The 13,042-nt window shown below is 64.2% G+C and overlaps 1 protein-coding gene across 1 annotated transcript in view; it reads left to right on the forward strand.

Moving 5' to 3' along the window:
• Nucleotides 1-13,042, forward strand: part of LOC118554778 (SCO-spondin-like) — a 53,553-nt gene that overhangs the window by 11,755 nt on the left and 28,756 nt on the right. Inside the window, 26 exon segments of the mRNA XM_078059837.1 lie at nucleotides 395-591; nucleotides 721-848; nucleotides 935-1,044; nucleotides 1,372-1,521; nucleotides 1,666-1,759; nucleotides 1,847-2,016; nucleotides 2,214-2,447; nucleotides 2,643-2,864; nucleotides 3,318-3,554; nucleotides 4,335-4,426; nucleotides 4,533-4,764; nucleotides 4,897-5,049; nucleotides 5,167-5,307; nucleotides 5,397-5,579; nucleotides 5,687-5,837; nucleotides 6,457-6,610; nucleotides 6,749-6,803; nucleotides 8,068-8,172; nucleotides 8,493-8,678; nucleotides 8,777-8,886; nucleotides 9,450-9,588; nucleotides 9,662-9,890; nucleotides 10,233-10,383; nucleotides 11,155-11,212; nucleotides 12,200-12,316; nucleotides 12,607-12,750. Coding sequence (XP_077915963.1) covers nucleotides 395-591; nucleotides 721-848; nucleotides 935-1,044; nucleotides 1,372-1,521; nucleotides 1,666-1,759; nucleotides 1,847-2,016; nucleotides 2,214-2,447; nucleotides 2,643-2,864; nucleotides 3,318-3,554; nucleotides 4,335-4,426; nucleotides 4,533-4,764; nucleotides 4,897-5,049; nucleotides 5,167-5,307; nucleotides 5,397-5,579; nucleotides 5,687-5,837; nucleotides 6,457-6,610; nucleotides 6,749-6,803; nucleotides 8,068-8,172; nucleotides 8,493-8,678; nucleotides 8,777-8,886; nucleotides 9,450-9,588; nucleotides 9,662-9,890; nucleotides 10,233-10,383; nucleotides 11,155-11,212; nucleotides 12,200-12,316; nucleotides 12,607-12,750 — 3,942 coding nt within the window.

The raw sequence follows: 13,042 nt of genomic DNA on the forward strand, positions 1-13,042 counted from the left end.
AAAGTAACCCCTGGCATGGGAAGGAGTTGTCTGGTCAGCACGGTGGGGCTGCCCTCTGAGCCTCCGGCCACCAGGGCCTCTGGGGCTGGTGGGCGAAACAGTCTGTCTTGGAGCCTGGTTCCTGCCCGGAATCCAGCCCGCTGGAGAATTTCCCTGCTCCCCCTAACCTGGGTTTGGTTGGGAGAGTAGGCTCCCACTTTTGCCCTAGCCCCCCGAGGTGTATGTCTCTTATCATCGCCAATCAGCCTCCGCAAAAAACCAGGTGGTCGTACCAGGTGATGGTCAGACAGGCCCACAGAATACCTGCCCTTGGTCTTCTCCCGCCCCTGGCCCTGAGGAAGGCCCATGGGGTCATTTCTCCACAATGCTGCCCCCTGCTGCCCTCCCTGCCCAGGCACCCGGGTCCTGGTGCAGCTGTCCCCACAGTTCCGTGGCCGTGTGTCTGGGCTGTGTGGAGATTTTGATGGAGATGCCAGCAATGACCTGCGGAGCCGCCAGGGCGTCCTGGAGCCCACAGCGGAGCTGGCTGCCCACTCCTGGCACCTGAGTCCGCTCTGCCCCGAGCCAGGAGACCTGCCACACCCCTGCACCGTGAGCACCGGCAGGCAGGGGGAAGGGCGTGGGGGGCCGCTGCAGGAAACCTGCGGGGGGTGGGGGGGAGGATCCGGAGGCCGGGTGCTGCGGGTGGGGTCTGGCTGGTCCACGGTGCTGTGCCCGTAGGTGAACGCCCACCGGGCCAGCTGGGCCCGCGGCCGCTGCGGGGTGATGCTGCAGTCGCTCTTTGCCCGGTGCCACGCAGAGGTGCCCCCACAGCAGCACTACGAGTGGTGTGTGTATGACGCGTGCGGGTGAGAGGGGCGAGCTGGGGGACCGGGTGGGAATGGGGGCCAGGGGGTGGGGACGGCGTCCGGGGGCTGAACAATCCCTTCCACAGCTGCGATTCGGGAGGCGACTGTGAGTGTCTCTGCTCGGCCATTGCCACCTATGCAGACGAGTGTGCCCGGCATGGGCTCCCCGTGCGCTGGCGCAGCCAGGAGCTCTGCCGTGAGTGTGCCCTGCCCTTGGTCCCCAGTGCCCCATCCCACCGTGCCCTCAGCTCCTCCGTGGATGTTCCTCCTGGCCTGCAAGCAAGCCATGTATCATTCAAGGGCAAATATGTGTGGTGGGCACGCTTTCCTAGATGAACCAAGCATGCCGAGCTTGCTTTCCCGTAGAACTTCCATGTTGCAAACAGCCTTGGGAGGGGCTCAGCAAGTCTACAGCGTGCTCCCCGGGCCCTCTGTGTGTCTCATCTTGGGCTGCCTCGCCTGCTGCTGTTGCATCCTGGTGCCCTTGCACCACGGTGACCCAAGCTCTCTCCTCTCTCCCCAGCTCTGCAGTGTGAAGGGGGCCAGGTGTACGAGGCCTGTGGCCCCATGTGTCCCCCGACCTGCCATGACCGTGGTCCTGAGCCCGGGTGGCACTGCCAGGCTGTCGCCTGTGTGGAGGGCTGCTTCTGCCCCGAGGGGACTCTGCTGCATGGTGGGTAGGGTCAGAGTCCGCAGAGGGGAGGCAGCGGCGGGTGGGGGGGGGGACGGGGAAGAGAGCCGCAAGGCCACGGTGACAGGGCTGGCACTAGGGGCCGCTGTGCCCCTTTTGCTCCAGTCCTGCCCTCTGTGACCCCAGGAGGAGTCTGCTTAGAACCAGCTTCCTGCCCCTGTGAGTCAGGGGGCAGCTTCTTCCCGCCGGGGACCATGCTGCAGAAGGACTGTGGGAACTGGTGAGTGGGGGGGGCCTGGGGAGCCCCCCTACCCCCGGGCTGGCAAAGCCCAGCGCTGTGACTGATCCCAGGATGCTGTGCGCTCAGCACATGCCAGGAAAGCCAGTGGCTCTGCGGGAGCGACAGTACCCGCTGTGAGGAGCTGGAGCCTGGCTGTGCGGAGGGAGAGGCCCCATGCCGGGAGAGTGGGCACTGTGTGCCCCACAGGTGGCTTTGTGACAACCAGGATGACTGTGGCGATGGCTCAGACGAGGAGGGTGAGTGTCCTTGCCTGGCTGGGGCAGTGGCTGAGTGACGGTCAGTCCTCGAACGCGTCACTACAGCGTGTCCTGAGCTGCTCCTCACAGTGGCAGCAGTTACGGCTGGTGGGCAGGGCTGTTCTGGTCTTTCCGGCGTCGGGGCCCTCCTCTAGGACCCTTTGTCATCCTGACCCTGCCTGCTTGCCCCATGCCAGGCTGTGCCACGCCAGGCTGTGGGGAGGGGCAGATGTCTTGCAGCTCCGGCCACTGCCTGCCCCTGGCCCTGCTCTGTGACGGGCAGGACGACTGTGGAGACGGGACGGACGAGCAGGGCTGCCCATGCCCCCACGACACGCTGGCTTGCACTGATGGGCGCTGCCTGCCCCCTGCCCTGCTCTGTGACGGGCATCCCGACTGTCCGGACGCCGCTGACGAGGAGGCCTGTCTGGGTGGGTGGGCTAGCTCAGGACTCCAGTCCACCAGGCAGCCCCCCCACTGAGCCCCAACCTTCCTGCCTCCCCTCCTTCACCAGTTCAGGTTCCTGCTAGGAAGCTCGCACCCGGAGGTGTGTGAATAGGGGCACCCCAAACAGCCAGCTTAAGGGCCAGCGCCTTGGGACCAGCTCCGGCTTTCTCCGGCTGCAGGGCAGCTGAACTGCTCTCCTGGGGAGCTGTCCTGCGTTGATGGCACCTGCGTGGGGGCCGTCCTGCTGTGTGACGGAATCTGGGACTGCCCGGATGGAGCCGACGAGGGACCCGGGCACTGCCCCTTCCCTTCGCTGCCCACTCCCCCAGCGGGCACTGTGCCTGGCCCTTCCGCGGGCTTTGGGGGGACTGCACCAACTCCCCGGGCCAGCGCCAGCCCCGGTGAGTGTCCTGGAGGAAAAGGGATGAGAGAGCTGGAATCCGGAGGCCTGGGAAAGAGGGGTGGGGAGAGCATCTCAGAGGGAGGCACTGGGGCAGGTGCGGGGGGTGAGGAGCGGGCACAGACCCAGCTTCCTGAAAGGGGGTTGAGAGGGCCTGGAAGAGTCCCGGTCTTACTTCTTGACATCCGAGGCGCTCCCACTGACATGAGGGGATTGGGGTGCTCAATGCAATTCCTGGGCGAGGGGAGAGCTTTTGGGAAGCCAGTGGAGGGAGGGCGAGGCGGCGAAATGCGGGAGCGCCTGGACGTGGGGAGGGGCTGGAGGTGGGGGAAGTCCGGGCGCAGGAGAGGGGGCCGCAGGGCCGGCGCGGGGAGGCGGGCGGCGGAGGCGGAGGGCCCGGGCGGGCCGGGCAGCCCGCTCCCCACGCCGGGTCTAGCGCGGGTGCCCGCCGCAGCGCCGCCCTGCGGCCCCCTCGAATTCCCGTGCGGCAGCGGCGAGTGCGCGCCCCGGGGCTGGCGCTGCGACCGCGAGGAGGACTGCGCCGACGGCAGCGACGAGCACGGCTGCGGCCCGCCCTGCGCCCCGCACCACGCGCCCTGCGCCCGCGGCCCGCACTGCGTGTCCCCCGCGCAGCTGTGCGACGGCGTGCCGCACTGCCCCGACGGCTCGGACGAGGGCCCCGCCGCCTGCGGTGAGAGCCCGGCCGCCGCGCAGCCGGCGGGCCCCGTCTCTCCCCACCCCCGGCCCCAGCCGCACGCCTGCCGCCCCGAGTGCCGCTTAGGTCTGCGGCCTCAGAGCCTCCTTTGATCTTTCTCACGAAACTCTCTTTGAAGATCTTTGCCCTCCCACCCAGGCCCAGGGGAGAGAAGAATGGGGCTTTTGTCTGCCCGCTTTTGGGCAAGAAGGGATAAGAGAGCGGGCAGCGGCTCTGCAGGCACGGGAAGTGGGCCTGTTGCGAGGGCTAGCCCTCCAGCTCCACCCCACCAGACCCGGGCGTTCCCTTTGTGCCCCTGCGAAGCAGCCCTTCCTGTCCCGGCCACCGGTCCCTGGGTGGAGGGGGCAGCTGTCCACAGGCTCCGACTCCTCCCCAGGTGTGCCTGCCCCTCCTGGACCCCTCCCAAAGGTGTTTCTGAGCTAGGTTCAGGGTCAGTGTTGGCTCTGCGTCCTGCTTGCCCTCCCCTGCTTTGGTTCCCCCCTGCCGGCCCCTCTGCAGAGAGTGGGAGGGAGGCGCAGGGGCTCAACGGGACACTCCTCTGGTGCCCACAGGCTCCCCCCGGGCTGCCCCCTGTGGTTTGGCTCCCCAGCTGTGCCTGAGCCCTGAGCAGCTCTGTGATGGGATCGCTGACTGTTCCCAGGGCGAGGATGAGCTGGGCTGTGGGAGGGACGCTGCTCCCCTGACGGAGGCCAAGGCTGCCGGTGGGGGGGTGAGCAGTTCTCACTCCTGGTCTGTTTTCTCTTCCCTTCCCCTCAGAGGGGATGACAGCCCCAGGAGGCCCCAACGGGACCAGGGCTCCCTGCCCGGAATACTCCTGCCCTGATGGCCTCTGCATCAGTTTCCAGCTGGTGAGGGGGCGGGGGGGGGGGGACGACAGGGGGAGTGGGTGACGTAGGAAACAGAGCCATTGTGCCACCCAACTCGAGAGGAACCTTGCTCCCGTTCCCTCCCCAGGTTTGTGACGGGCAGCCTGACTGTGAATTGGCCGGGGAGCTAGGGCCTTCCCCAGAAGAGCAGGGCTGTGGGGCCTGGGGCACCTGGAACTCATGGGGGCCATGCAGCCGGACGTGTGGGCCTGGGGTGCAGGGCCGGAGCCGCCACTGCTCCCCCCCGGGTCTCCCCGTGCTGCAGCACTGCCCAGGCCCTGAGCACCAGACTCAGGCCTGCTTCATGGCCGCCTGCCCAGGTGAGGGGCCTGGGGTGCCTGGGAGGGAGAGCGGGGCAGGTGGGGGCCCAGAGAGAGCAAGGGAGAGGAAGACCACAGGGCTCACAGCCTGGCCTCATGCCCACCAACGCGTCCTGCCCCTCCTGCTCACAGTGGATGGCGAATGGACCTCCTGGTCTCCCTGGTCCCCGTGCACTGAGCCATGCATGGGCACCATGACCCGTCAGCGACAGTGCCACCCTCCCCAGAATGGGGGCCGGACCTGTGCCATGCTGCCCGGGGGCCCTCCCACCACCCGCCAGACCAGTGAGTGCCAGGAAGGGGGGGCACAGCTGGGAGGAGGGTGTGGTGGGCTTGCTGGTGGGTGGCTTGTGTCTGCAGGGGACCCACCTTTCCCAGACTCTGGTTCTGATTTTCTCTCAGGGCCCTGCCCTCAGGATGGCTGCCCCAATGCCACCTGCTCTGGGCAGCTGGTGTTCTGGCCCTGTGCCCCCTGCCCTCTGACTTGTGCTGAAATCTCTGGTCAGGCTGTGTGCGCGGCTAACCAGACCTGCAGCGGCCCAGGTAAGGGGGGCTCTGGGCCTGGGGGCTGGCAGGTGTGTCTGTGGAGGTGGAGCTCTCTGCAGGGAAGCCTCACCCCGGGCCTCCCCTAGGCTGCTGGTGCCCTGCAGGCCAGGTGCTGGGCAGCGAGGGGCGGTGCGTGTGGCCGCGGCAGTGCTCCTGCCTGCTGGATGACAAGCGGTACTGGCCCGGGCAGCGCATCGAGGCCGGCTGCCAGCTCTGCACCTGCCAAGACGGGCGGCCTCAGCGCTGTCGGCCCGACCCTGGCTGTGCCGGTGAGGTCCTGCCCTTGGCCTTTCCTCAGGCCTCCCTCGTCCCCTCCCGGGCCACCCAGCTGGGCACCCAGCCCTCTTCCAGCCCCTGACTCTTGGCCCTCCCTCAGTGAACTGTGGCTGGTCCTCCTGGTCCCCCTGGGCCGAGTGCTTGGGCCCCTGTGGGAGCCAGAACATTCAGTGGTCCTTCCGGAGCCCCAACAACCCCCACCTCTCCGGCCAAGGTCGCCAGTGCCGAGGCATCCACCGCAAGGCCCGCAGGTACGTGCACCCTCCCCGGGGACCCGCAGGGACCTTTTCCCCTCGCCTCTGGCTCCCAGTTAGGAAGCTGCTGGTGAGCTCTTTCTCACTCGAGCTGCTTCCATATGCACCATGGACCCCAGATGAGGAACCCCCCGACTCTGAGCCTTATTAGTCTAAACACCAGGACTCCCAGCACAGTTTTGGGGAACCCCTGGCCTTCTCCTGCATCAGTGTTACACCCTCCAAGTCCGAAAGGGGGATGTAGGGAGCCCACAAATCTAGGGTCAGGTATGGGTCCTCTGGTTTGCACCCCCATGCCTCTGAAGGTAGTGGGGTCGGGGGGGGGAGGGTTGCAGGGGTGTGGTCATATCTGCCTGCCCACCCCCCTCTGAAATGGGCTCCACGGGCCGGGGTTGTGGCACAGCTTGCTTCCACACCCCTCTCTGGGGCTAGTTGCAGTTTCTCGGGTGCAGGGGTGGGATCTGGGTGATAGGGAGCCCGAGCATCCCAGTCGGCCCAGGACTGTCCCGGTTTTATCACTGGGAAGTCCTGGGAAGCCACTCACTCGAGGCAAATCAGGACAGGTTGGTGGCCTGGGTGAGCCCGCTGGGCAGGCATGCGGCGGCCCTTCTTCCAGGTGCCGGACGGAGGCCTGTGCGGGCTGTGAGCGGCAGGGCCGGCTCCGCGGCGTGGGGGAGCGCTGGCGAGAGGGCCCCTGCACGGTCTGCCAGTGTCTGCCCAGCAGCACCGTGCGCTGCTCCCCGTACTGCCCACTGGGCAGTTGCCCCCAGGTGAGGGGGCAGAGGGGCCTGGGCCGGGCCGGGGGGAGGCGCAGGGTGCAAAGGCCAGGGTTGCAGGCAGCTGACAGACTGCGTCGGAGGTTGGCAGTGGCCAGCTCGGCATGTCCAGCCTGACTCTTGTGTCCACAGGACTGGGTCCTGGTGGAGGGAATGGGAGGTTCATGTTGCCGCTGCGCCCTGCCTGGTGAGTGGGTCTGGGGAATGGCAGGGGGACCCCAAGGGCAGGAGGACAGCAGGTGCTCAGCGGGAGCCCCAGGTGGCAGCAGAGTCCGGGGGTCCGTGGCTACCCAGGCCTCAGGGTAGTGGGAGCCTGGGTCCTGGATGCTGGGGAAGGAAGGGGCCCTCTGGGTGGGAGGACTGGTCTCTGCCCTCCTGAGGTCAGGTCTCAATCTCTGCCTGCCTCCTCTGTCCTTTTGAGGCTTTCTGCCTCCTGCCTTGAGGGTGCTTTCTTTTCTCTGGTTCTATTGGGCCAGGTCTGGTTCCTTCCCTTTTCCCTAAGAGCAACTGAGACAAAGTTGAACTTTTTATTTTTATTTTTTTTTTTAAGATTTTATTTATTTATTTGACAGAGAGAGATAGCGAGAGCAGGAACACAAGCAGGGGGAGTGGGAGAGGGAGAAGCAGGCTCCCCGCTGAGCAGGGAGCCCGATGCGGGGCTCGATCCCAGGACCCTGGGATCATGACCTGAGCCGAAGGCAGACGCTTAACGACTGAGCCATTCAGGTGCCTAAAGTTGAACTTTTTAAAGAGGAAACCGAGTTATAAATGAAACAGCAAGGGGCACCTGGGTGGCTCAGTTGGTTGAGCATCTGCGTCTGGCTCAGGTCATGATCCCAGGGTCCTGGCCCCTGCTCAGCAGGGAGCCTGCTTCTCCCTCTCCTCCCCACTCATGCTGTCTGTCACTATCTCTGTCTATCTCTGTCAAATAAATAAATAAAATCTTTTAAAAAAATAAAAATAAATAAATGAAACAGGAAAATACAAAGACTTGAAAACTGACGTGTTTATGGGTCCAGATTCCTTATCTGTAAAGTGTACCTACAGGCAGCTGAGGTTAGAGGAGAGCCAGCATACACAGTTGTACAGGTTGTTCACTGTACAAGTTAGTTGGCAAGTGGGAGCTAGACCCCAACCCTGCTTCCATCCAGAGATACCCTTATATAGTGCCCACAAAAGTCCCCTATTAGCAACAGTAGACCTGAAGTGATTTCAGACTGGTGGTTTTATTCTACGTTCTCTAAATATTCAGTGGAAGTGGAAACCGTCAGCTCATGCCAAGGGAAGGAGGACAGACCTTTCCCAGCTGGGAGGTTGTTTTGGGGGCTCCCGGGAAGTCCTGGGAGAGAAAGTGCTCCAAGAAGTGGGGAGAGACCTGGGTGCCAGGGCAGGGGCCAGTGTGAGCCTATCTGCAAGTCTCTCCTTCCTGAACCCTGAGTTTCCCTACACAGGAGAGAACCAGACGGCCCGCCCCCTGGCCACTCCTGCCCCCTCTCCAGCCTTCAGTGCCCAGATCGGACCCCCTCTGGTCACCTACGTTCTGCCTCCGCCTGGAGGTGAGGGCCACGAGCTGTCGTGAAACGGAGAGTGGACATTGCCCAGGGGTCACCCAGCCAGGAGGGGAGGCAGGCTGGCTCACTGGGATTTACCCCCGCCTTCCATGGGAGGACAGTTATCCTAAGGATCTGGAAGTCATCCTGGCTCAAGTTGCTGGTCTGACTGCCCTCTCTGGACCACCCTTCCATCCCGGGTCAAGGTCAACGTGGGGCCCTTGGCATGCCTCAGCTCCCCTGGTGACCTCCTGACTGTACCCCTGGTAGGCTCCTGCCACCGTCTGCTCTTCTCCCACTCCAGCCCCTCGCTCCTCTGCACTCAGACCCCTGCTATTCCCCGCTGGGCCTGGCCCGACTCCCCGAGGGAAGCCTGAAGCTGGAGCCCCCCACCCAGGCTGCCCTCCTGGGGGCTCCCACCAAGGGGCCTGGCTATCCGGGTCGGAGCACTCAGTAGCACACCCGGCCCCCCTACCTGCTGCTGGACCTGCTGCTGCCCCGGAACCTCACTGGTCAGTGCAGTGGGGGCGGGGGCCGGAGGACTGGGCGGTGATGGTGGGCTGGGGGTGGGGCTCACTCTTTCAGCTCGGACCCCTGCCCCACCCCCCAGGCATCATGGTGCAGGGGGCTGGGTCCTCGGCCTTGCTCCAGTTCAGCAGCGATGGTCTACACTGGCATAACTATACCGATATCCTGCCTGGTATCCTGCCCCCAGCCAAGGTACGGCTGCCCGAGCCTCCTGGGCCAGTGGCCCACCACTGTCTTTGTCCCCGAGCGCCTTCCAGTCTCCCCGAGGGACATTCCTACCTTAGAGGCCTGTTGGACACCTGTCAGGAACGGGCTGTCAAAAGGGCATCAGAAGCTATCACAGTGGCTGAGGTGCAAGGCAGGTGTGCAAAGCTCTGGGGGGGGAGGGGAGTAAGGGGACATCAAGTTCATTGAGGATCGTAGGGACCACGTCAAGAGCAGCTGGGACACAGCCCTGCCCTTACGGGTTTGTAGCCTCCCCAGGGAGACAAGCCTCCCGAAGCAGGAGGAACCATGTATTTATGCTGAGTTCTGTCTCTGGGGATACACGAATGGGCACAACCCGGCCCCTGCCCTTGGGGCACCAGGGCCAGAACCCACAGCCTTGAGGGATCCTGATGAGTCATGCCAGGAGAGCAGGTGCCTTGAAGTTTGGGGGGCTTGAATTGGGCGGGCCCACTCAGCGCGGTCAGGGGAGGCCGCCTGGAGAAAAGGCCGGCCCCGGGCCCGGTGAACGGGCAGCCCCGTCTCTGCAGCTTTCCCCTAGGAACCGGGAGGACGGGGCCCCCACAGTGCAGACCTTTGGCCGGATGGTGCAGGCACAGCACGTCCGGGTGTGGCCCCAGGGCCGCCGCGGCATCTCCCTGCAGGTGGAGCTGCTGGGCTGTGAGCCAGGTACCGGCGGGCTGGGGGAGGGAGGGGCGGCGCGGGGGGGGGCCGACGGGAGCCCTCAGCCATCCCCTCCCAGCAGTGTCCCCGCTGGCGGTGCCCCCGTGCCCGGGGGGCGGGCACCGCTGTGCCGGTGGTGAGTGTGCTCCGCGGGGGGAGCCGTGCGACGGGGTGAAGGACTGTGAGGATGGCTCCGACGAGGAGGGCTGCGTGCCCCTGCCCGCAGCCACTGACAGGTATGGGGTGCCCTGCTGCCCAGCTTCGCCTTGGAGGGGCCGGCCTGTGAGAGATGCCCTGAGCCACCTTCAGCCCTGAGGTGCCCGTGGCGGGAGGCCCCTCCCACCATGGGATGCTCGGATGTGATGCCCTTTTCTAGAGTCTGGAGGTTAGTGGTTCTCAAAATGTGGCCCCTGGACCAGCAGCATCAGCATCCCCTGGATGTTGTGAGCAATGCAGATTCTCAGGCCCCAGCTCAGACCTACTGAGACAGACCCTTGAGCCTGTAACAGAAATCTGCTTTACAAGCCCTCCAGGGGGGTTAATACACTGAAAACCACTGGGATAGTGTCCACTTCATGTAGTCTTAGCGGGCAGTGCCCTTCCAGTGCCCCAGCCCTGCCCTGCGCTGGGCCCACCCAGAGAGGGCACTGACCGCCCTGCCGGGGGCTGGGGGGTGCTGCTCTGAGGTTGGGAGAGCCCCTGGAGTCCTTGATGATTTGTCTTCTCAGAGTCTGGTCCACAGCCAGGACCCCAGTGCTCTCGTCCACCCAGCCTGGACAGCTGCCCCCCCAGCCCACAGAGGTGAGTGGGGAGCTGCAGGGCATGGGGAGCCCCGGCCCCGGGGCCTCAGCAGCCATGTTCGCTTGCCCCGCCGTCTTCCACCCTCTCTTCACGCCTTCAGCCAGCATTGCCTCTCTGTGCGTCCCTGGTCAGCTCTTGTAGTCTGCCTCAGCCCGTGAGACTTCTGGGGGCCAGCCCGGTACTGGATGGGCAGCTGGAGGCCAGAGGGGCAGAGAGGCCCCAGGCAGATGCCTGTGCTGGAGGAGTTTGGGAGATCGGAGAGGTCTTCACCACTGGGTAGTGAAGTTACGCCCACAGGGCTGGCACCAGGGCCTCAGGCGCTCAGAGCTGGGAAGAGCCCTATTTGTCCCTGGGGTCCCCAGAGGCTTCCTGGAAAAGGCTAGAAAGATGAGGGAGTTCTGTAATGTGGAGCTGAGGGGTAGACACTCCCTCTGGAGAAGAGCCTGGTCAGGAACCCAGAGGGGAGAGTGATCATAGTGCTGAGGCCCACGTGTGTGGATGCCAGGGGAAGACAGGGGTTTTGGGGGGCAGGAGCTGAAGCAGAATCCTAGGTGAGGCAGTGAGAAGAGCCCCTGAGCTCCCAGTACCTGGGGTGTCCAGCCCGGAGGTGTGCAGGGCAGTGGGGCTCCACTCCCCAGCTCTACCCTGCACTTTGAGGACAGCGGAGGGGCCGTGGGACCCAGGCGCATCTCAATGGGAATGAGAGGTGGGTGCCTAGTCGCCAGGCAGCACTGCCCTTGGGGCCCAGGCTGAGCCCTCCTCCCTCCACAGGCTCTGGCGGAGGCCGAACACTGGCATCCCTCGCGAGGGTCATCCATACCCCCCACAGGTATGTGCACAAACTCCAGGCCCCCCGTCCCCAGCCCGCAGGGTGAGGGACCATTACATCTCAGCGGTCAGTCTCCTGCTGACCCCTGACATCCCTCAGTGGAGCAGGGTGGCCTCCAGGAGGAAGACCTGGTCCCCATGGCCTCCTTGGCCAAATCCTGCCCCCGCCCACCCTCCTGGATTCCAGGGTTGGATGCCCCAGGCTGGCTCCCAGGGCCGAGCCTGGGCCCTGCGGTATGGCTGCCTTCCCCAGGTCCCTGGCCGGGACAGGTCTCCCTGGGGCTGTGGAATGCTGCCTGGCCCTACCTGCGGTCCCTCCGCTCACCCATGAATGCAGCCAGGCACCCCTTTCGGAAGGGCTTGCTGGCAGCAAATGACAGGGAGGATGGGGTCACCAAGTTAGCAAGATCCTAAACTGGACGAGGAAGGAGCTCCCTGCGGCTGCCTGATCTGTCACCTGCGCGTTAGCCCGAGGAGAGCTGTCCCAGAGCGAGGTGGGGGAGGAGTGGGCTGTTCTTTTGTAAAAAGCAGAGGAAGCAACTTGTACCATCACTAGAGTCCATAACATGCAGACTGTGGGATGAATTCTAATGTCATTCTAAATCTGCTTCTAGAAGAACGGCTGTCTTTTAACATTCATCTCTTGTTGGCAAAGAAGAGTCTCAAATCCCTTTTCACTGTAGCTGCCAGGAAGTTGTCGGGTGCGGGGCCTTAAACACAGTACTGTCCCTTTGACTTGGAAGCTGCCCCAAGTGTCTATCTCAGCTCCAAACTAAGCTCTTTTCTACTTTCATGTAAAACCCTCTTGTGCTCCTTGGACTGCGGAATCCCCCTTCATCTGTGGTCTGAAGCCCCTCAGGAGGTGGGGTATGGTCTGTCCTCACCCTGCACCACCCAGAGCCTGGATGCCCTTCCGAGAGCCTGTGTCTGCTTCATCTCTCGGAAGGGGAGCTGGTGGGCCTCACCCCTCTCCCTCCTGCACCCGCAGGGAAGGGACCAGCGACTCAGGCCCTAGCCTCCGAGCCTCCTCACTTGAGTCCTGGGGAATCTGTGCAGACCGTGACCACCACCCCAATATCCCAGGTGACCCCAGTGGCCCCTGCTGGTAAGATTCCGTGGTCTTCTGCCTTCTAAGCCTGTTCATCCCAACAACGTCCCTGTTGGAGAAACAGAGGCCCCAGGGGGTTAGCCACTTGGCTCAAGATCACACAGCTTGAGGTCAGGGTTGTAGAAGGACCTAGGACCACGCCTCCTGAGGCAGCTCATGACTTTTCCATGGTCCCAAGAGAGGCAGGAGGTGGGGGCACACCAGTCAGGAGGAGGGAGGTTGGGGGCCGAGGGAGGGAGGACACCGTGGGCAGGTGTCCCATCAGCCGGCTGTGGTGGTGCCCACAGCCCAGAGCGTCGCCCCGGAGCCCTTCCCCCCGGCAAGGTGCAGCCCAGGCCAGGTGCCCTGTGAGGTGCTGGGATGTGTGGAGCCCGGGCAGCTGTGTGACGGGAGGGAGGACTGTCTGGACGGCTCCGACGAGAGGCACTGTGGTAAGCAGGGGGCCCTCAGGGCGCCCTGGAGGGTTTGAAGTCATGTGGGTGGCAGTGGCCAGAGGGCTTTAGGTTTGGGGACGTCTCCACCCCCTAGTCCTACCTCATCTGGGAAGGAACTGTGGGAGGCTGGGGGTAGCAGAGAGTGGAAAGAAACTGAGTGGGTAAAACAGCCAGGAATGTGTGTGTCTTTGGGGATGGTCAAGGGGGCAAATGGGACAGGTCTCAGGTCCTAGCCTGTTCCACAAACCCTGTCTGATCTTTGAGTGGATTCCTCTAACTATCCATTAAT

The sequence above is a fragment of the Halichoerus grypus genome, chromosome 12, assembly GCF_964656455.1.
Source record: "Halichoerus grypus chromosome 12, mHalGry1.hap1.1, whole genome shotgun sequence".
In the NCBI taxonomy this organism is placed as follows: domain Eukaryota; kingdom Metazoa; phylum Chordata; class Mammalia; order Carnivora; family Phocidae; genus Halichoerus; species Halichoerus grypus.